The sequence below is a fragment of the Polypterus senegalus genome, chromosome 15 (assembly GCF_016835505.1).
Source record: "Polypterus senegalus isolate Bchr_013 chromosome 15, ASM1683550v1, whole genome shotgun sequence".
NCBI lineage: Eukaryota > Metazoa > Chordata > Cladistia > Polypteriformes > Polypteridae > Polypterus > Polypterus senegalus.
Window position 1 is genome coordinate 38,818,118 of NC_053168.1, and position 23,844 is coordinate 38,841,961.

The 23,844-nt window shown below is 34.4% G+C and overlaps 1 protein-coding gene across 1 annotated transcript in view; it reads left to right on the forward strand.

Moving 5' to 3' along the window:
- The window catches only part of top2b (DNA topoisomerase II beta), a 93,397-nt gene that overhangs the window by 36,599 nt on the left and 32,954 nt on the right, over nt 1-23,844 (forward strand). The window contains exons 13-31 of the mRNA XM_039737494.1: nt 105-230; nt 323-433; nt 568-673; nt 811-920; nt 7,043-7,135; nt 9,295-9,409; nt 10,350-10,471; nt 10,560-10,708; nt 12,261-12,492; nt 12,858-12,992; nt 13,293-13,493; nt 14,353-14,548; nt 14,935-15,026; nt 19,455-19,607; nt 21,515-21,598; nt 21,768-21,965; nt 22,090-22,228; nt 22,314-22,472; nt 23,567-23,753. Coding sequence (XP_039593428.1) covers nt 105-230; nt 323-433; nt 568-673; nt 811-920; nt 7,043-7,135; nt 9,295-9,409; nt 10,350-10,471; nt 10,560-10,708; nt 12,261-12,492; nt 12,858-12,992; nt 13,293-13,493; nt 14,353-14,548; nt 14,935-15,026; nt 19,455-19,607; nt 21,515-21,598; nt 21,768-21,965; nt 22,090-22,228; nt 22,314-22,472; nt 23,567-23,753 — 2,708 coding nt within the window. The remainder of the gene's footprint in view (nt 1-104; nt 231-322; nt 434-567; nt 674-810; nt 921-7,042; nt 7,136-9,294; nt 9,410-10,349; nt 10,472-10,559; nt 10,709-12,260; nt 12,493-12,857; nt 12,993-13,292; nt 13,494-14,352; nt 14,549-14,934; nt 15,027-19,454; nt 19,608-21,514; nt 21,599-21,767; nt 21,966-22,089; nt 22,229-22,313; nt 22,473-23,566; nt 23,754-23,844) is intronic.

Sequence of the window (23,844 nt, forward strand, 5' to 3'; positions counted from 1 at the left end):
TAGACTAATATTATCTTGTAATTACTTAATTTCATTGACATGAGAACTACTTTTTTTTTTAATATACATTACGATTACATATTTTATTCTTATTAATCTTTTAGATAATGGAAAATGCAGAAATCAACAACATTATTAAGATTGTTGGTCTGCAATATAAGAAAAGCTATGATGATGCTGAATCTTTAAGAACCTTGCGCTATGGAAAGGTTATGATTATGACAGATCAGGTTAGTAAAATTTAGCTGATTTCACCATGTGCTTTTTGGTAGATTCCTTTTGTAACTTTAAACATTCTATTCTTTCCTGGTTTAAACAATAGGATCAAGATGGTTCACACATAAAAGGTTTACTCATCAACTTCTTTCATCACAATTGGCCGTCTTTGCTTAGGCACAGCTTTCTGGAAGAGTTCATCACACCAATTGTGAAGGTATTTATAAAGAAAGATTTAGTTGTTTAAGTACAAGGTGAATACTTTAGGTATATTTAAATAATATGTGGGTAAAATACTCATTTATTAAGTGTTTCATTAACCTTACTGCTAATTGTATAAATATTTTCCAGGCAACCAAAAATAAACAAGAAATAGCTTTCTACAGCATACCTGAATTTGATGAATGGAAAAAGCAAACAGAAAACTACAAAACATGGCATATAAAGTATTACAAAGGTTGGTTTTAAGAAATTGGAAAAGCAATCTGAAAATGGCGGCCACATATTTTTAAAATACATTCTGCAGGTTATATATTTTCTTTCTCTGTTATTAAATCATTTTACTTAAGGTAGTATTTGTATGCTTGATTACAGGTCTGGGTACCAGTACTGGGAAAGAAGCCAAGGAATATTTTGCTGATATGGACAGACACAGGATTACGTTTAAATATGCAGGGCCTGAAGATGATGCTGCCATTACTTTGGTAGAGTTATTTGTATTTTTATTCCTTACTTTAGTAAGTTATTTATTGTCTTGTTAATGAGTATTTAACATTAATACTGGTATTTTGCATTTAATTATCAATATGAAAGTAGAGAAAAGCCAAGCAAAATGACACCTTTTTATTGGCTAACTAAAAAGATTACAATATGCAAGCTTTCGAGGCAACTCGGGCCCCTTCTTCAGGCAAGATATAATACAGAAACTGGAGTACCCTATGTCTATATACACACACTAGGACAAGAAACAACATGGGTAAATCTTTAAATGTAAAAAGTTAATAGATTCATTCAGGCTAAGATTAATTTAACAAGAGCGAGAACAGCAATGTATGGTCAAGATCTTTGGATAAGATAACTGTCCAACAAAGTCCTTTGAAGTTTATGATGAGTTTTTCAAAACAATATGGGTCTGTAGACAGGTTATCTGTGTCAGTCTGAGAGATGCAAACAGTCCTCATACCTGGCCATAAAACTCTTGTCTCTATTCAAGCCATGTTGTAATGTATTAAACATGAGTTTAACTTCCCATTCTTTTCTCTCTTGCTGTGTTCTGAAGTTGCCCATAAACACTGTGACTTTAAAGTCCCTCTCACAGTGTCCATGGCTGTTGAAGGGGGGCCGCTACAGGAACATTTGTGTTTCCATGTTTAATATGAAAATAAATCTTTTCTTAACCCCTTTCATAGATGAAATAATATTCTTTATAATTTAATACACTACAATTTTTGTTCTGTGTACAAGAAGGCAGAATGCTAGGTGCAGTATTACTTAACTATTTTGAGTAAATGTTTTAGTGATGTAAATAAGTACTGTTTCTGCACTAGTGTAGTGACACTGGTAGGCATATGATTCTACTTAGGATCTTTTGAGGAAATGTTCATGTTGCTTTCCAAGTGAAGAAGTACATTTTCTGAGTTGTCTTGCTGTTGAGCTGCACAATGAAATTAAAATTCAAGAGTCCATCCTTGTATTGATCATTTATTCAGGTCACTATTAGGAGGATTATATCAAAGTACGTACTGGCTAAGTTTTGCATTCTTTCAATATAGTTATTTCTTCACAAACATGATTATGCATTTGCAATCTGAAATTGTATTCTAAAGTTAAGCTTTCTCTATAAATTAAAAAAAAAAAATCTTGCCCTAACTGGAGCTTTACAATTGAGGCTAATGGGACATGGGTACACCACTGGAAAATAACTTTGACTTGAAAAATACCAAACTTTTTAAATGGCAGATTGTTTAATGTAGCTTGAGATTAATTTTAAGCTATATTATGGAAAGAAAAATCGGTGTATTTTATCATTACCTAATAATGTAGCACATTTACATTTTCTCCATAATAGAATGGTGTATGGAAATATTTTAGGAAGCGCAAACATGGATTTTTTTTATAAGAAATTACAGCCTTAATTTTGTACAAGAGCCTTTAATAAAAACAATGTAAAGAGAATAATTAATTTATCACCATGGCTGTTTTAATGCACACAAGGATTATGGAAATAGGGTGGTTGGTCATATCCAAATACAAAATACCAGATAAATCATTACACACATTTTCTGCTTGATTTTTTTTTTTGGTTTGTGTGATTGTACTTTGACTAAGATCCTAAAACCATCCGCCTAGATTTGAATCTTTTTTTAATATGTCAGAGACAGTCCTTTTAAAACTATGATCATTGATATAACTGTTTTAGATGGCTTAAAACTAAACAAGAAATAACACTTTAGTGTGATCCAGGTCTGTGATCTGTTTATTAAAACTGACACTTGAGAACATTATCTTTGTAACAAATAGTCTTAAACATTGTCTAGATTGACCTGCAATTCTTTGTCCATTATATAAAATTTGGGAGCTGAAAGTCATTGGCTGCTCTTTGTTCCTTGGCTTTCCCTTGTTCATTGCTTTGTCTGATTGCCATTTTGCCATGTGAACTGTAGTTTCTTTGAAAAATGCTTGGCATTATTTCATTTTTAATTTTGAATTGCATTTTTGGCACAGAGCATGAACTTGTAGGTTAATGTAAAAGGTTTTGTTAACATTGCTGCTTGGTTGCATGTAAGTTTTATATTAATGTTTTATGAAAAAGTGGGAATGGTCCTAAATAAAATCCCATGCAGTCCTGTACTCCGGATCCTCCCAACAACTAGAAAAATGTTCTTTTCCTCCTTCAGTTTTCTTACTGTTTGTTAACATTTACATATAAGTTGTTACTTAGGCTACACTATTTAACAATTTATTACCTTATTCCTGTATGCAGACTTCGGTGGTATAATTTGCAGACTTGAGGATTCCTGAAGTTTCCAAATATAAAGTACAGTCCTTAGTGTACTGTGAGTAAAGACGTGATATGACATGGCCTGTGAGACATCCATATTCTGGATGAGGGTCTTGTAGATTTTCTTTCGATTATCCATTTTGTTTCTTTTCTGAATTGAAATCCTTTAGCAAAGAATAGAATACCTATGGTTTTTAGTTTGCCAAAAAGTACAAGGACTAAGTGTTTAAAGTACAACTTTAGGCAAACATGTACAGTATTCTTGGTAATACTGTATGTACTGTACAAATAACCAGTGAATAAGCTTCCTTCACTGTTTTGTAAGTTATCAAAATTATGGCTTTGAAAAAAAAATGACATTTTTTCCAGAAATTTAAAAAATAACCACCACCAAACTCACTCCCCCACCCTCCCTAAAACATACAAGTATTACAACAAACAAAACTTCTGGCTTTCCTAAATATAATAATATATTTGCTGTGAGCCATTAAAAGGTTTCTTGTTGTAGGTAGAAATGAGGATCATTGGCATTCATTGGCACACTTATATGGAGTAATTTGTTGGCTAGAAGTACTTGATGATTATATGTCAGTAAGAGGATGTGCAGTATTATTCATAATGACCATTAGTTTTGTCTTTGTTTTCTCATTTGCTAATACTTCCAGCAGGTCAGCTTGTGGATTTCATGGGTCTCTCTTGAGATGGTGTTACTGGCCAACAACTCTATAACTGTAAATAAAAACACTGAAAGGAATACAGTCTTCTAAGATTAGAGTTTGCTCTGCCCTTTCTTGTATAATTGTTGTGCTACTACACCAGTCCAGCTTGTAATTGATGTGGACTCCCACTTAGTAGCAGTATACCATAGTCACTCCTTATGATTGGATGTGTGGAGGCTCTTTCCTGTGGTGAAAATCAAAAACTAGTTCCTTTGTTTTGCTGATATTAAGTTACAGAAAATTCTCTTTATGCCCAGAAACAAAAGTTCTCCACCTGAGTTTTGTGCTCTGTCTCCTCCCACCTTATCTGTCTATCGAGTTAATGAAGAATCATTGGAGAATTTCAGCAAGTGATATTATCTGGTATTATATTCTGTTATATGCTATCTGGCATGAACAGGATGAACTGAAAAGGTGATAGAACTGTTCCTCGTGGTTCTCCAGTGTTGCTCACATGCACATCAGCAATCCAGTCCTTAAGTCTCAAAACCTGCAGGTGGTCTGACAGTTGTCTTTTATCCAGGATACCATAGGCTCATTCACCTGCATATACATAGTAGATGTTAAAGCATGCATTATAAGATAATTGCAAACACAATCAAAAATGTCTTTTTTAAAATGATAGAAAGCACAAATGTAAGAATTGGGGGGACCCACGGAGGAAACCCCATTTAATGGAGATGCTGGTAACTGGAAGGAATGATTTATCTGGGTCAGCACTGAGCATGGTGAAGACAGTTATCAACAAGTGGAGAAAATTTGCCTCAACAGCAACTCTACTAAGATCAGGAAGTCCCTCTAAGATTGATGAGAAGACAAGGATAAAATTTGTCAGGGAAGCCACCAAGAGGCCTACAGCAGCACTAAAAGAGCCGCTGGATTTCTTGACGAGTACAGTAATCCCTCACTATATTGCGCTTCGACTTTCGCGGCTTCACTCCATTGCGGGTTTTATAAGTAAGCATATCTAAATATATAACGCAGATTTTTTTGCTTCGTGGGTTTCTGTGGACAATGGGTCTTTTTACTTCTGGTACATGCTTCCTCAGTTTTTTTGCCCAGTTGATTTCATACAAAGGACGCTATTAACGGATGGATGAGAAGCTACCCATTCAGAGCACACAGTTAAGTTCCTGTGTGCTGATTGGCTCAGCGATGGAGCGCCAAATTCGATTGCGCTGCGTTAACCAGAAAGTCTTGTCTCGCTCATTCAGCATCAGCGTGTTTTGCTGTGTAAAGAGTTAACTTTTGTGTTTATCTTTGTGCATAGTCAAGCCTTTCATTATGGCTCCAAAATGATCTGTCTATCGTAATGGCTGTAACATATGTGATATCGGAGATGCTCGATATCTTTAAAATAATATTTAGGTTTTACTGTATATAAACAGTGTGTTTACATACATAATTTCAACTAATCTTACCTAATATCTAAGAGAATACAAAGGGTTTATGCTTTATAAGTGTGCGGGAAATGTTTGTAAGAGTGCGGGAAAGTTTTATAAGGGCTTAAAATATATAAAAATAACCATATTGTGGAGGGATCACTGTATTGGTTGTTCCCTACATGTGGCAACAATCAGTTATGTTCTTCATATGTTTAAAATTTGGGGTGGGGTAGTAAGACAAAAACCTTTTCTCAAAAAGAAAAACATCGAAGCCTGGCTACATTTTGCAAAAGTGTAACCCAGTCTCCCACAACCACTTGGAAGAATGTATTATGGTCTGATGAGATCATGGTTGAATTAATTCCAAAAGGTATATTTGACACAAAAATAACACAACACATCATCAAGTGAACACCGTACCCACAGGAAGCATGATGGCGACAGCATTATGCTTTGGGGCTGCTTTTCTTCGCCTGGAACTGGGGCTTTAGTGATGGTGGATGGTATCATGAATAGCTCCAAGTATCAGTCTATTTTGCCATAAAACCTTAAAACATCTACTGGGAAGCAGGAGATGAAGAGGAACTTCACCTTTTAGCATGACAACAACCCAAAGCATACATCATCAGTGGCTTCATCAAAGGAGGATCAGTGTTCTGGGATAATTCAGCCACAGCGTAAACCTTAATCCAGTTGGAATCTGTGGGGTGACCTGAAGAGAGGTGTACGCAGGAGATGCCCTTGTAATTTGACATCTGAAATTTTTTTGCAAGGAGGGGTGGGCAAAAATCACCAAGTCCAGATGTGCCAAACTGATAGACTCTGATGCAAAAAGACTGAGCGCTATTATAAAATCATAAGGTGCTTTACTAAGTATTAGTTTAGGGTATGTGCACACTAAGGCAGCCAGGTTTTTGTGATTTTTTTTTTTTTTCTCCACCATTTTCTGATTTGTTTTTGCAATAAAAGTGGAGTAAGCTCTGACAAAATTTATCCTGGTTTCATTTTTTTATTACACAAAAGTTGCAATTTTGGAAGGTATGTGTACGTTTTATATCTACTGTACAGCAAAAGGTCACAATCATTCTTCACATCAATTCTGTCATCCATATTTTCTCATTTCCTGATTTATAATAGAATAACAATGTACACTAAGAATTTCACTATACTCTGGACATGCTACAGTACTATTCCTCTTATTACATGTCTGTATCATAGATAATAATATAAGTGAATTTTAAACCTGTCATTAGTGTAGTTACTCATTTTATTTCAGTTTTAAAAGCAGAAGGAGAAAACTACTGCTGAATCCGAGGAGGATTCCCATATTTTCATCACGGAATACAGAATAAAATGTGTGTTACATAAGTTAAAAATGTAACCATGCACCTTAAAAATTGCTAACTGTATAATTTCATGTCAGTTTTTAAGCAGTTAATAATTCATTATTTTCTATACAACTTTAGTTTTGTTGTCTTTTTCCCTCCCTAATCCACACCATACATCAGATTGAACTGTATTCACACATACATTTCACAGTATAGTGCAGATTTCAATTATAAAACAGTTACTTGATTCTGTTGTAACTATTACTTGAGTTCCTAGTATACTAACAGTAACCTTTCTTTAGTATGTTACTTTTTCAATGTGATAGCCATTGTAATGGTGAACCCAATTTTGATCCTTTTATTATTGTGTTTTTTTTATATATACATAAACAGGCTTTTAGTAAAAAGAAAACCGATGACAGAAAGGAATGGTTAACAAATTTCATGGAAGACAGACGGCAACGAAGGATGCATGGTTTGCCAGAGGTAAATATATTTGTAATTTAAGGGTATGTTAGATGGAGTTGTGAAGTTCTTTGAAAAAAAAAAAAAAAAGTGAATCCAAAACTTGTGTGTGACGTTCTTCATTAATGAGACTTTGTGAATTTTATCACTAAATGTTTTATATTACAACTTTAGAAGGCAACTTGTAAGTCTTTTGTTGATTGTTCCCTCAAGGTTGCACCTGCCTCCATTTTATTTGCTGTAATTTTTAAATTTTGCACAAATGCTCCACAATGTATATTTATGCTACATTCTGTCTTAAATGACACTTCATCAGAAGAATTGTTTTTACACTAAAACTTAATCTGTATCTGCCCTTAGTATGCATGAAAAGTTTGCATACTTTTTTTCCTGGCCAACTCAAATATTCTTACTAGATGGAATAAAGGCTCCTGTGGTGTAAGATCATCTCATTGTGAGCATGATGTATTTAAATGGAATGTAAACAAAAAAGAAAACAATTAGTAAATGTATTTGTGTATATAATGCTCAGGACTTTGCATGGCTTTTGCTTGTACACAGATGGAGAAGAAGATATACATTTAGATTGGGTAATAATAGAAATATGTTGTGAATAATATGCACAAAAGCAAAAATCTATACAAAAAGTGGTCAGTTGAAAAAATAAATCATAGTTGATTATGGGTAAAGATTTTGGATCATTTTAATCTAAATCGGATATTAACTTGTATCATACTATTATGTTTCTTTTTTCACTTTAGTCAAAAGATATTAAGAAGCTGATTAATGCTCTTATTTCCTAAGTTGCTAGGCCTAATGCTTATCTTTTGTGTGTTTTTGTTATAATTTGTTCAACATCAAAATTCTTTTTGCTAGCCTATGGGTAGCATTTAGACAGACCAGTTGAGAATGTGATTAGACAGACCAGTTGAGAATTTCATGGTTGATTTAGATTGTCAGTTTTTTTTTTTTAACAGAACATTAACATTAATACCGCATTTCATGGTGTGTCAGATAAGCAAATGTATGTTGGATGTTTGTTGCCAGACTTTACTTGCATATCATATCATATATAATAAAATATTAAATGGTACTGGTTTTGAGGTGGGCTTCTTGTATTGCTCTGATTGCCTGCACTTTAAGCTTTAAGTAGCAGTCATTTTTTTCTTTCTTTTTATTAGCAGGAGGTACTTGTATCTGAGAGCTTCCAAAAATTGTCATGAAACAATGCAGTTGTTTTTGTTATAATTTTCTATAAAAGAGTGGGTTTGATGATGTTACTGGATTAGTATTGCAGTGAAGAGAGAACTTAAATCCCAAGAATCAATGTGCAGCTTGTGAAAAATCATACATAGCCAGCCCATCTGTTAATCTCTGGGTTGATTAAACTTTGCACAGTATTGAACCAGTGATGTAATTGATCCAATTTTTTCTGCAGATTTAAACAAAACTGCGCTTTTTTTGAAGCTCCTACGTAAAGTAGTGCTTTCTTATATTAAAAGATAGAAAACTGTTACTGTTCTTAATAATCTCCTGTATAGTAAGTCTGAGAGAATGAAACTGAAAAGGCAGCGTAAAAGATGTCTATTGAATATTTTGCTAAATGTTTACATGTATTCATGCTATAATAAGTAGTTTGGGTTCATAGGGTTTCCAAATGATATTTAGGCTTATCCGAGCTTCAAATGCATATCATTATTGTTGTTCTAAATTGAATGATATAGGATAAATGCACATTCAACATTTTTGGGTCATGTTTTCTAGACCTAGTTTTGGGCTCTTTGAGAAGAGTGGACAGTTTATCATTGGAAACATTTGGTTTTCAAACTGCTTGTGCTGTTTTTTCATATTTAGGAATGTGTATTGATCATGCAGTGGTATATCTTGAGGTCCTTTACTACATAAAATCTGTTCTACCTTATCCGCTTATATTGTTGTCTGAGTAAGTTGGCAACATTTCATTAATATACATTTTATATAATGAACATTACTGATTTATTCTGTAAGTTAATAACATAGTTCTGATTTAAAGAGTTTTAAATACATGTAAAAGCTATTTCCTTCATTGGCAATTTGTATTTATGCGGTGCAACTTGACACATTACCAGGCTGATTATTTTTGATTTTTTATTACTTTTTATTTTTTCACCTCTTACAATACTTTTTTCCTTTTTTTTCAGCAATACCTATATGGTACTCAAACAAAATACTTGTCTTATAATGACTTCATTAACAAGGAATTGATTTTATTCTCAAATTCTGACAATGAAAGGTCGATTCCTTCTCTGGTTGATGGTAAGTTTCTCTTATTTGTTAGTTTGTATATTTTTCATTATTTCTGTTTTTATTCTTTTAAATCATTGACATTTTTATTTGTTAACAACCAATTGGTTTTCATTTATATGTGTGAATTTTAATCCTGCATTTGAGGCAATGCATATTACTCATTCACTTTATGGCCAAAGGTTTGTGGGCACCCCTCAAATTATTGAGTTCAGGTGTTTCAGCTGCACCCATTGTTAACAGGTGCATAAAATCAAGCACCTAGCCTTCCAATCCCATTAAGAAACAGTGGCTGTAAAATGTGTTCTACTTACTTTAAACATGACACTGTCACAGGATGCCACCTTTGCCACAAGTCAGGTGACATTTTTTCTCTTCTAGATCTGCCCTGGTCAACTGTTAGTGCTATTATTATGAAGTAAAAGCATCTAGAAGCAACAACAGTTCAGCCACTTGGTGGTAGACCACACAAACTTACTGAAAGTGGTGGCTGAGTGCCAAAATGCCTATGAATTTCTATTGAATATGGAACAGTGGAAATGTGGCTTCTGGAGTGATTAATCATGCTTCACTCTCTACCAGTCTTGACAGAGGAATCTCGTTTGGTGGATGCCAGTAGAGCTCTACCATCTGGACTTCGTAGTGCCTACTGTGATGTTTAGTGGAGGAGGAATACCTTTGGGGCTCATGTGTGATGGTCAGGAGTCAATAGAACTTTGGCCATATTGTGTCTGTAATTTGGTGTTTAGTTAATGTCTTAAATGGTTTTCCACTTTCTTTCATAACTACAATGTCTGTTCATACCTTTGTCTTCTGTGGAATCACTTTTTAACTATTTTGGAAAATGGATCTTGAGTAGAGATTAATTTGGGGAAGGGTCCTTTTATTTAAATAAAATTTTCATCTAAATATTGTATAATTTGTTTTATATATAAAAAATTGTGCATTAAAGGTTTGAAGCCTGGACAAAGAAAAGTTTTGTTCACATGCCTTAAAAGAAATGATAAACGAGAAGTCAAAGTTGCTCAGTTAGCTGGATCAGTGGCGGAAATGTCGGCATATCATCATGGTGAGGTAAGTTCTCTTTGTCCTTTTTTTTGTAGCCATAGAAGGTCACAATAAGAATGATATGTAAGTGTTAACAATTTTGCTTTCTTTACAGCAAGCACTGATGATGACCATTGTGAACTTGGCCCAAAACTTTGTTGGAAGCAACAATATTAATATTCTTCAGCCCCTTGGTCAGTTTGGTACTAGGATTAATGGAGGCAAGGATGCTGCCAGTCCTCGTTACATTTTCACTTTACTAAGGTGAAAAAAAAGTCTTTTTTTTTTTTTTAAACAAATTTATATTTTTTTATTTCTAAAGAAAAGCACATTACATTAATGTAGTTACATTTTTACACTATTACATTGAATTTTATTTACTGGATTTCAAAGGTTGCTACACTGTTGTAGGCATTTATTTCTACACACAATTTGCCTATTTGAAGAAAGTCTTAATACCTCTTTTCTTACAAACCACAGTGAAGCAGAATTTTTACAGCTACGAAGACCAAGTATGGAATGATTTTCAAACATGCACCAGCAATGCTAACACCTGAGTGTCTTTGCATTTATTACAAGTACTCCTAAATACACCCTCTGAAACGGAGTGTGACTAAATGTTGAAAGTATACTGGTGACATGCAATCACAGTCTATAAGTTGTTCTTACAGCAGATGCTATGTTCAGAGACTGTCTTCATGTCATCCTGCTAAACCAAATGGAACAGGATCTGCAAGGTGCAGTGAAGTGTACTTGGGCATGCATGTGCTGTGGTTCAGTCAGATTATCATGTGTGGTGTTTGTATGTAGCCTCGAGTTATCCTGAGCATCACAACTTAATAAAACTTAAACATAAAAGATTGAAAGACCATTCCTTTGAGTGTGAAATTTGGAGTGAAGATGCATAGGTAAACAGTCTTTAAAAAAACAAAACAGACATCTTAGGTAGCTTTGTTTTGATAACTATATGTTTTTAAACTAATTCTGCCAATTTTCATGTATTTTGGTTTGCTTTGAACAAAAATGGGGATAATTGGATGGTGATTATTTTTTTCAATTTAAATGAACAATGGTTAGCTATTTGAAAACACACCTAATAAAGGTTTTTATTTTCTAATATAAAATGTAACATCTCATTGGTTCTCAACCTTTATAGCCTCGTGACCCAGTTATAGAATTTTAGTTGATTAATGCTCCACTTACTAAATTGACCATGATTTGAGGAGCTGAGTAGATAAGTGGTGGTGGATGTATCCCTTGGCAAAATGCATGCAATTAGAAATGGGAGAACTTCTAGTGCAGCCTTGTCTGTCACTTTGGAGGAACATTTGGGGAATATGTTGTATTACACTGAGCAAGTCGGTAGCTGAAAGTCCCAAATCCCCCTACTTGCTACTCACGAACAGCAACCTATAACCCAAAAGTGAGTCACAGCCCAGTGACCAAGAAAAACTGCTGTAGAGAGTATATTTGTTGTTTGATACTTGAATGTTTTTTTGAAATGGAAGCATTTAAAGAGAGAGTCATTATAGGCTCTGTCATTCATTGAAAGTAATGTTACTGAGTTGTGTAGTTCGATGTCTTCAAAAGTATTAATATAGCTTGGTAAAGGAAAATGTTTAATAGCTGTGAAGTCAAACATTTATTTTGACTCCTGGATTTTTTTTTTTTTATATCTTGGAAGAGACAGGTTTAAAAATGGAAGGATGACTAAATGTTACCAATAGCATTGTACTTTTTGCGTATTTGTGTGGGTGTGTAACCATTTGCAAAAACATGATCTTAAAGTATACTTCCGTTTTTCTCTGTTTCTCAGTCCTTTGGCACGATTGCTTTTTCCGAGTGTAGATTCAAATCTGCTAAAATTCCTGTATGATGATAACCAGAAAGTTGAACCTGAATGGTACATTCCAATTATACCTATGGTGCTTGTAAATGGAGCTGAAGGTATTGGAACAGGTTGGGCTTGTAAGATTCCTAACTATGACTCAAGGGAGATAGTAAACAACATCAATCGAATGCTTGATAACCAGGACCCCCTTCCTATGGTGAGTTTCTTTTTAAAGATTACAAATAAATTATTAAATAGATGTATTTGCTTTTTTCTGTCACTTTTCCTGACGTAAAGCTTGAAATTTAAAGTGTTTCACGAATTAGCCCACCCAGTAAGAGTGTATTTGTCTGTTAAAAAAATGTTTTTTCCTTTTTATCTTTATGGGTGGTACAATTGTATGTAATATTTTCCATTGACAAAGGATCTATAAATTCTTGTAGTTTAGCTTTACCTTTGATCTCTGTAAATTCAGAATATTTTTTCAGGTTATAGTAATGAAAAAGACTTCCATGGTGTTAAATTCATATATTTTCCATAATCCAAATAAATGCTATATTCTTTTTTTCTTTTTCTAAACAGCTTCCTAGTTATAAGAACTTTAGAGGCACTATCCAAGAAATTGGTCAGAATCAGTATATGGTCAGCGGAGAAATCTTTGTGGTGGACAAAAATACCGTTGAAATCACAGAACTTCCTATAAGAACCTGGACACAGGTAAATTGTACAATATTACAGATGTTCAGAGAGGAGAGTAGTGTTGTTAAGTGTCTTTTTGTTTGTGTTCAAACCTTACATCAAGTATTTCAAATGACATTTCTAGCAGTATGCATATTAGAATGAATGTCATTAGACTCTGTGATTAGTAAATGAAGGCTTTAAATCAGTAGTTTTTGACATGAGGCTTTAAAACAGTAATTCTTTACAGGACTGCGTTATTGAACTATATTTGAATACTTGCTAAACTTCTTTGCTCTCTTTGTTTGTCTTGAACTGTTTAAACTTTCTCTTTTGTAGACATACAAAGAGCAGGTTCTTGAGCCAATGCTAACTGGAAGTGAGAAGACACCAGCATTAATAAATGATTACAAAGAGTACCATACAGATACTACTGTTAAATTTGTGGTCCGGATGAGTGAAGAAAAATTAGCACAAGCAGAAGCTGTGGGCCTACACAAAGTATTTAAGCTGCAGTCATCGTTAACTTGTAACTCTATGGTAAGCCACTTTAGTAGTCTTGATTTTCTTATGTAATTCACTTGATCATCTATTAAACTACAACTGACTAAATAAATTAAACACTTTAATAACAAGTACACATTATATTGAAAATGGATAGTTCTAATCACTTATCATCCCATGATGATGAAGGTCATTTACACAGAAGCTAGGTGAATGAGTTATTATTTTTATTGCGGTAGCAAGAATTAAAAGTAATAAATGTGACGTGGGCACTATAAGCAAATGAGTGCCATGCACTGTTTACCAAAAGCTGTTGAAATGTCTGTTTTCCTTAGTGGTCAACTCAAAGATAAATAAAATACAATTTTTAGTGGGCGCTTTCATTCAGTGGTAAATTTTTGATGAGCACAACATCACTGTATACCACTATGTTTCCATCCACCAGATTTCAGCCAAGTTGAGCACACTATACATTGCAGTTTGTCACAAAATAATAGCATTGTAAATCTGGTGGCTTGTTGTATTCCAATCCCTTGTTGAGACATTTACATAGACTTAAAAAAACATGAAACATTCCTAGTGTCATCAGTAAACAATAACACCACCTGTCATGATGCTTTAAACTGTCACAGGTAATTTGCGTTTAATGTCTTAATAAAACCACACAGTTAAAACGATTGGGCGGAGAACAAATTTGAATCCAAACATTGGTGACACTTCCTGTATTTCACTAGCTTGTACAACAAACTATAGGGTCAGATGCTCCTTGTCCAATTTACTAGTGCGACATAAACCTTGCTCTATTACTCTCTGTGTCAGTTAATGTGTTTTTTGACTGCTGTCAGTACAAGTCTCATAGAGTGGTGTTTAACATATTGATCACTTTGCCTTATAGGTACTATTTGACCATATGGGTTGTTTGAAGAAATATGAAACTGTGCAAGATATTCTGAAAGAATTCTTTGAGCTCAGGTTACATTATTATAAGCTGAGAAAAGACTGGCTTGTAGGAATGCTAGGAGCAGAGTCTGCAAAGCTGTCCAATCAGGCACGTTTTGTTCTTGAGAAGATAGAGGGGAAAATCTCTATTGGTATGATTATTATTTTTTTAATTCATGAATATTTTAATTATGATTTAGCTATCTGTTAATTTTTTGATTGTTTGTTACAACAACTTTTATTTATATAGCACATTTTCATACAGGCAGTGTAGCTCAAAGTGCTTTACAAGACAACAAAAAAGTTATCTGTAATAAAAAACAAACAGGATTAGGTATTATGTCATGGTTAGTCTGGATCAAGCAATAATACTTTATGTGCTTTGTTTTCATTGTATTTTTTTATCAAGCCCAGGCGACATGCTCATCACTTCAATAGAATTTAAAGGTTCTTAGTTGATATTTTAGATGTCAGCCTTTTTTTCTTACAAATTGGCATTTTGCTAAGCAGTCAAATAATGCTATTTTCTTTTTGTTAGAAAATAAATCAAAGAGGGATCTTTTGAAAATGCTAGTCCAGAGAGGTTATGAATCTGATCCTGTGGTAGCTTGGAGCAAGGCACAAGAAAAGGTATGGAAATAAGGTCAGCATAGTACAAGACTGCCTTGGATGTATTTTTTGAACATAAAATGACATTATCAAAGTTATTTAATTCTGCCTTTTACTTTAATGTTAATACTTGTCCTTAACCCTCTACTCTTGAAGTGCCTTTGTTAAGACACACTTCAAAAAATTACAGAATTCAGAAAAACAAATTATACACTTGATTATGATTTTAGAAGCTCATAAAACAAATTTCATTAAATGAAGATTTTTTGGCATATTGTTTAAGTTAAAGATCTAAGTATGGCATTAATTTTTTTTAGCCTACAGTAGTCCATGCAAAACAAAATATATTTTTATTGCCACTTTCCTTTCTTAAAATATGCCTGCTGTTCATCCAGGTAAGTAAATTTGTGCTACATTAAATATTTTGTAGTCATAAATGGTTAGTTATCTGTCCAAGTTCATTTGAATAAATAATTTGATTATTTGCAGCAATTTGTAATACTTGTTTGAATTTGCTGCTGTTTTCAATCATTTTTAAAACAATACACTTTGAACACATTTTTTCTGTTTGCTTAATTCTATTTTACATTTTTTCTTAGAAAAACATTTGCATATTTTTGTCATGTATGCTCTGTTAGTACCCCAACATTAGTGTAATTTTCTACCATTTCTGATAACTATATTTTTTTGTATGAAATGAAAATCTAATTTAAACAAATTAGAATTTCCCCTTGGGGATTAATAAAGTATGTAATTTGCCCTTGGGGGTTAATAAAGTATCTCTCTCTCTCTCTCTCTCTCTACATGTTTGAATAAACAATGTGCATGAAGATCTAACACTTTTCAGCATAAATTAGAAAGGAGAGAGTATACAGTATGTTAATAGGAAACGTTAAGCTCAGCAAAACTGGGTTTTATGTTACCCTTCTCTGTAAAAGGACGCTATTCAACCTATGCTGATCACAAAATAGAGTATCTTCCTTAAGACTTGACAAGGCTGAGTGAATTTGACTTTGCATATAAAGTGACCTCCCTTATATAATACAAAACTAGAACAATTTCTTCTATTACTTTAAAGTACTACATTTTTCTTTCATTTATAAAATGGAAAAGACCCACCATTGTGCACAGTTTGACTATTATAAAAATATTTGATTAAACATTTCTTTTCTCACTAGCATAACTTGCAGTATGTAGAGGGGGGCATAGTCCATTGGGCCTTGTTCAGTCTCCATTATGGGAAGTGGCCACCAAGAGCTACGGCATGAAGGCCATAGGTGCCTCTCATGGTGGTGACTCAAGGGCCCAATGGTGGACACCAGAGGTGAGGGATACTATCAGGCTGAAGAAGGGAGGTTTTCTGTGTGGAGTTGGCATATGAGACTCCTGAAGCAGTAGAGGGGTACAAAAAGGCAAAAAATAGGCTGTGACCTTAGTGGTTATGGAAGAAAAAAACCAAGTGTGGAAGAAGTTTGGACACACTATAGAAAATGTCTGTCAATTGGGCTGAAAGCAGTTCCAGCAGACCATCAGTTGATTTAGAAGGGGAATTAAGGGCTTCATTCAGCCTGTTTTCAGCAAGGGTGAAGAAATGTTGACTTGTACTGAGGATAAAGTCTGACATGGAAGGAACTTCTACAGAGCTCCTGAATGCAATGAACATTCCCTTTGTGTAGAAGGTAGAGCCAGAACCTGATATACTGTAGGTGATCAATGTTCATTTCCCTGAGGGAACTCACTAAGGTAGTTGAGGAAAGGGTAGGGGGATGTTGGTATGGTACATTTTTTTTTTTTTTTATATAAAAGGGGAGGAAGAGGGCGTGGTCCAACTATTGGCGGATCATATGCTTCAGCATCACTGGGAAAAGCTTATGCCAGCTTATTGGAAAGGAGACACTGTCCAGTCATGAAACATCACATCCACCAATAGCAATATGGACTCCATCCATGCCATGAAACAGTGGACCAGCTCTTTTCCCCTCCCTCCTGGAGGTGGCATGGAGTGTGCACAATCGGTCTACATGTGATTTGTGGACTTGGAAAAGGCATATGACCATGTTCTTCAGGGGATTCTGTGGGGGTGTACTTGGAAATACTGAGGTCTTGGGCCCTTAATAAGGACTGTTTGGTCTCTGCATAATCACAGTGAGAGCTGTGTTTGTACACTTGGAAAAACAACAGCACCAGCTCTATGGACTGCACAAGGGTCTTTGTCTCTTATCCTATTTGTCATTTTCTTGGACAGGATATCAAAGCACAGCAGGAGAAGGAAGGTTGTGCAGTTTGGTGGATTTAGATTTGCATCACTGCTTTTTACAAATGATGCGGTCCTGTTGGTTTCATTGGTATATGAACTCCAGCATGCAAGGCAAAGCTCTCTATTTACTGGTCAATCTATATCCCTTCCCTCTCAATTTAAAGGTCAATCTATGTCCCTTCTTTCATTTATGGTCATGAGCTTTGGGCAGTGACCGAAGGACTAGATCACTGATGCAAGTGGTCGATATTGGGTTTCTCTGCATAGTGTATGGGCTCTCCCTTAAGGAGAGTGAGAAGTACAGACATCCACGCTTTGAATAAAGCTATTGACCCTCCATATTGATAGGGGCCAATTGAGGTGATTCAGGCATCTGACACTGGTGGCTCACAAACATCTCCCTCTAAAGATTTTATGGGCACAGCCAGCTGGGAAGAGACACCGGGAATATAATCCTCCCAGTGGGTTCTGGATATCTTCTAGTTGGCCTGGGAATGCCTTGGAAGCCCCATGACCCGGTCTTGCATATGTGGTGGAAAATGAATGAAAATAAAAATCATAGTGAGTTATAGATATTCATATATCCAACCTGTTTTTATTATCAGATGTGTGGTGTGATACTCCTGGTGACATAGAGCTCCTCATCTGTGACATGCTATTACAGAATCGAACTGTAACAAGTCAGAAGTTGTAAGGATAAGTTGTGTTTACGAGAACAGCCAAGAGGGTACATGGTGTACAGAAACCCCCGCGATAGATGAAAATCTGCGAAATAGAAACCATATGTTTGTATGGTTATTTTTATATATTTTAAGCCCTTATAAACTCTCCCACACTGTTAACATTATTAGAGCCCCCTAGACATGAAATAACACCCATTAGTCAAACGTTTAAACTGTGCTCCATGACAAGACAGAGATGACATTTCTTTCTCACAATTAAAAGAATGCAAACATATCTTCCTCTTCAAAGAAGTAAACGTCAGGGGCAGAGAATGTCAGAGAGAGAGAGCGAGAGGGAGGAGCGCGAGAGTAAAGCAAACAATCAATACGTGCTTTTGTGCTTTTAAGTATGCCGAAGCACCACGATAAAGCAGCATTTTGTAGAGGAGCGTCCATTTCCTCTAGGCAAACAGCCTCTGTACAAACAGCCCCTCTGCTCACACCCCTTCCGTCAGGCAGTGTGAGAGAGACAGAAAAAAGCAAACAATCAAGCACCGCTCGGGAAGCACATCCTATTTCATTGAGGAGTTTTATTTAATATGTAATACGTGCTCTGATTGGGTAGCTTCTAAGCCATCCGCCAATAGCGTCCCTTGTATGAAATCAACTGGGCAAACAAACTGAGGAAGCATGTACCATAAATTAAAAGACCCATTGTCCGCAGAAATTCGCGAACCAGCGAAAAATCTGTGATATATATTTAGATATGCTTACATTTAAAATCTGCAATGGAGTGAAGCCGCGCAAGTCGAAGCACGATATAGCGAGGGATCACTGTACTCCGTGTTGATTGGCTGCCTAAATAAGGCAAAATTGGTGTACTTTTGCAGTGCAATGTGAACCAGAAGTGTGATGAAAATTCATGAGGGAATCCTATAACTAGCCACCACCTGCCATTCCTACTCTCATAATGTGATACTCTCCAAGGCAATGAGTAACTTCAGTCGTTAAATTTGACATTCTGTCTCTTTTGAAGCTATATCATCTGTATTGTGACAGCCTCATATAGGGGTTTTAAAAAAGTTGCTTATTTGTGTGTGTGTGAGTTAGCACACTGAACCTTTAATCATTATAACTCTTAGTCTGATGATTTATTATCCTATTGCTGTTTACTTTGCTGTTGGTGTACAAATTGCTGACAAGTTTTTGATTCAAGTATGTGTGTCAATTTGCATCAACGCAAATGTGAGATTTTAGAGGGCAAATATTAAAGGAGCTTAAATTCTGTTTTATATGCACTCAGTATGTAGACAGTGCTGTACTTTACCGAAGCATGTATAGCTGTATACAGATCTTTAAAATCCTTGGAGAAAAATGTGACAGATGCTAGAAGCAGATGTCAACATTAGCTTGAGAAAATGAATAAGGTTGGATAATTATTTTGACTGACAGAAGACAGTCTTTTTATTATTTATTATGTATTTATTAAGTAAATGTGCAAAGTGAGCATTTTTTATTTGTCACTTACAGACATCAGAAGAGGATGAAATGGATAATGATGATGATGATAGCTCTGTTGATTCAGGTTCTTCTGGTCCAAATTTTAACTACATTCTTAATATGCCTTTGTGGTGCCTCACTAAAGAAAAAGTAGAGGAGCTTTTAAAACAGAGAGATGCTAAGGTAAGTAGAAAAAGTGTTGAATTTAGTTTTTAAAAACCATTTTAGATGCTGTTTTAATTGTGCAACTGTCTATTTTAGAGCTGCCAAAACATTACCAATTTGTTACAATATAAAATGATAAACAGTTTAGGAAAATGGACGGATAAAATGATTATGTATAGTTAAGTAAAACATAAAATCTTATTAGGTAGACTGAGACAACTTCACCCTTTAATGCAATACAGATGATGCAGACACTGGCCCCACAATTGTTTTTGAAATATATACCACAAATGCTTGTTGTCACCTAATCTTGAATTTTATTTCAGTTTTGTGCAAAAGATGCACCATGCTTTGCATTTACCTATGTATCCAAGACTAACATTAATGAATGTACCATTAATAAATGAAGATGGGTAGCTGGCTGTCTTGAAAATACTATTGCCAATGGCAAATACAAAAAATATAAACCAAGTCCATAGCCTTTATTTTTAATCAAAATGCTATACATTAGCCTTGAAGTTTATAGCTAGACGTCCATGACTAGGATTAAATCTTAAAAGGAAAAGCACATGGTAAACAGTCAAAAGGTTTCTAGAATAACTTTGCAGCATAAAAGTTTTTGTTTTTACCCAGGATTTGAATTAGAAAAAATTCATTGAATAAAAACCCCTACCATATTTGTCATTGACACAATGCTGTCATTTTAAAATGCTTTTATCTTGTTTTGTTTTTTGACATTTTAGTTTGTAGACATACATGGCCATGTGAAACAGGGGGTTGTAACCTAGGCAAAGTGGCAATTCTATCACTTGCCAGTCTTTTCATTGAAGCTTCATTCTACAAGGAAGTTGCTTTGCAGGGTAGGATCATGCATTTTATAGGGAAATAATCTGTGCAAGTTCCATTACCAGGTTTCAGAAGACTATTGTCTAACACTGAAACTGAAAGTTCGGTGTCAGCCACTATTCTGAAAAGATATGTGCAAACAACATTGTAGAAAGTGAAATACCTATTTTTTTTTTTAGTCAACAGTTAACTAATGTCAATTGCATTTATATGTGAAGGACATCGAAATGTATACATCCATACACAATATTGCAATGTTTTACTTAGATATTTCAGTTTTTAAGTATTTCAAATTTTGTATACAGTTGGGTAAAAAAAACTGTATATGGAGCTTAATAACACAAATTAAGTTTTAAGTAATTAGTATAGATTATTTACTGACCAGTATAGCCAGTGAATAAATGTTGTTTCAAAAGACTGGAAGAACAATATAAATTAATAAACTGTATGCGTAATCATATTTGCTTCCTCAGAAGCAACATTTAAATTGTTTCAACTTTTGGCATTTTCAGCATAATGCGTACACTTTTAAATCTTTGACTTAGTGTTTGTGTGTCTATGTATAATTTTTGGTTTATCGTACAGTATGTTGAAGCCATTTGTTGAAGATTTTGAAACGAGCAATTTAAAAATGATCATTTAAAGCGCTTATCTTTTTTACACCTCATTAAAATTTTAAATGATGGGATTATTAAATATTAAAATGTTACTTAAAGCTAAAAGAAATAGCTAATCTGTTGCTAAATCCATACACACACAGACAGTGACAAATTTCCAAAAAGTTACTGGCTGAACCTCATCTGTGTTAGAGTCTTTAGCTCTTACACTAAGTTGCCTCCCATTGAGCCCCCTTGTTCTTTCATGTGCTTGTAAGTGCAACTTTAGCTTTGGACCCAGCCTATGTTTAAATGGTCATAACCACCTTAATGCTCTGAAGATATAGCCGCTTATTTAACTCCAGTCTCTAAACTTGCAAAAAAGGCTGCTGTTACTCTGAAAATCTATTCCAATTTGCGCAACATTGTTGACAAAGCATTTCATGAATAAGTTAAATGTTTTTTGTTTTTTTCTCTTTTAAGAAACACGAACTTGATATCCTACAAAGAAAATCACCATCTGATCTTTGGAAAGAGGATTTAGCAGCATTTGCTGAAGAGCTTGATGTATGTTAATTTTCCATTTTTATAAAGCTAAAGTAAATATGAATTGTATGCATTTGTGGCTTTTATATTAAGAATTTTACTTTGGATTTAATTTCACAAAATGAATAATTTAAATATCTAATTTATTTACTATTAAGATTTAAAATCTCTTATCAAATTTTTGCTTTAGCGAGTTGAAGCTCTAGAAAGAGAAGAAGTAAATGCTGGAAAAAGTGGCAAATTAGTGAAGGGAAAAGTAGGCAAACCAAAAATGAAGAAGTTACAGCTTGAAGAGACTCTGCCTTCACCATATGGACGCAGAGTTGAGCCACAAATTACCCAGGCTGTGAAATTAGATGCCTCGAAGAAAATGACAAAAAAGAAAAAGGTAAAAATTCCAAAATATTAAATGAGTAAAATGCTTTACTTTAAGAAAAAAACATTTTAAAATTGCTTAGTGGATTACTTTTTATAATTATACAAGTATATTTGTATTAATGTTACATCTTTAGGGAGACTTGGATCCTTCAGCAATTAAATTGGAGTTTGATGAACTGGGTGTTACAGAAGAGGGAGGTACAGAGAATTCACTAACTACATCTGTAGTAAAAGCCAAGACCCCTCGTGTAAAGAGAGAAAAGAAGGAGCCAGGTAATATTCTTTTTGAATCATGCAGCTTAAAATTGAATGAAAATACCATATTGTGATTTAACTAATTTATCCAAATATTTGTTAGGTACTCCAAGGGCTAAGAAAGCTCCTGGTGCTAAAGGACCTGCAAAGAAGATTAAAAAGAGGAATCCTTGGTCAGATGATGATTCCAAATCAGACAGCGAATTTGATGATGCAGAACACGTGGTAATTCCACGTGATCCTAAATCACAGAGATTATCAGGTATATATTAAAGTGATCATTTCAGTGAAGTATTGTTCATTCATAAATATAAAATTACAATTTTGGAGAACTGTACGATAAAACATAGAATGCATGCTGCGAGATATTTATGAAGTTGAACATTCACTTTCTACAATGAATTAGTTTTTAATACCAGAATGTGCAGTGATGTTCAAAAACATGATACAACCTTGTGAGTTATTGAATTTTTATGCTGAAAGCTTGAAAATCCTCTGAGATTTTTTCTTAAATAGTGGGTGGGAAGCATTTACAGTTGCTACAAGTTTTTGAGGAGAAAGATTCCTTTTGTCCATTTTTGTAGAAATTTAGCATTTGTAAATTTGTAAGTGGTTATTTTTCCTGGCTTCTGTCTCATGCTGTGAGAATGGGCTGCACCCTATGATCCTGAATTGAATTAAATGATTTTGAAGTGTTATATTTCAATTTTAAGACTGCAATGAATTTTTTTTCTTTGAAAGAATTCCAATTTCAAATAGACAAACCATTTTGTAATTAATATATAGTTTGCTTTTTATTTATAAATTGCATTGCAATAAGTATAAGAAAGATTGCACAAGTTAACTTAACACCTACTTGTGCTAAGTCATTGTCTACGTTAATGGTAAAAACACTCTCTTCCTAGTTGACCAACTGATGTTGGTTTGGTTTTACTCGTCTGTCACTTTGACGAAAGTAGCTAGAATCCCCTGGCTTAGTCAGAATATGTCTTTTGATACTAATTCAGTTTCTCTCTATTACTCAGTTTGTCTGGTTCATTTACTTGCCACAGATGAGTTTGGATACCATTCTTTACAAATGTTTTTCATTGATTTGAATGATCTATTCATGTATAACTTTCTGGAAGTTTTTATTTTTGAATTAAATAATGAATATTTTACTTTATTGCTCAGTGCTCTTTCCCCAGACCTCCCACCACCGGGTTACTTGTTTAATGCTGGCAATAAAACAAGGCGGTTTGAATACCCAGTGGCTCTTAACTGTGTCCTACTCTTCATAAGGTGCTTCTAAAAAAAATTAATAAATAATAATCTGACTAAAAAAGTATTAACCTATTTTTTTATCTGAATTTGTAGCTTCGAAACCAAAATATACTTTTGATTTCTCAGAAGATGAGGATGAAGAAGAAGATGAGGATGATGTTAGAATTGTGTCTTCCCCAGTAAGAAGCTGCAAAGATGAAGATTTTGTAATATCTGAGAACAGAGAGCAATGTGAGGATGAAGATGACTTCCCTTCAACCAAGTCTATATCTCTAACACAGTAAGTTGAATACTGTATGAACTTCTGTCTGTCATAGCATGTCTCCTTGCCTGGTATGTATTTATGGGCAAAAGAGAACATTCATTATATT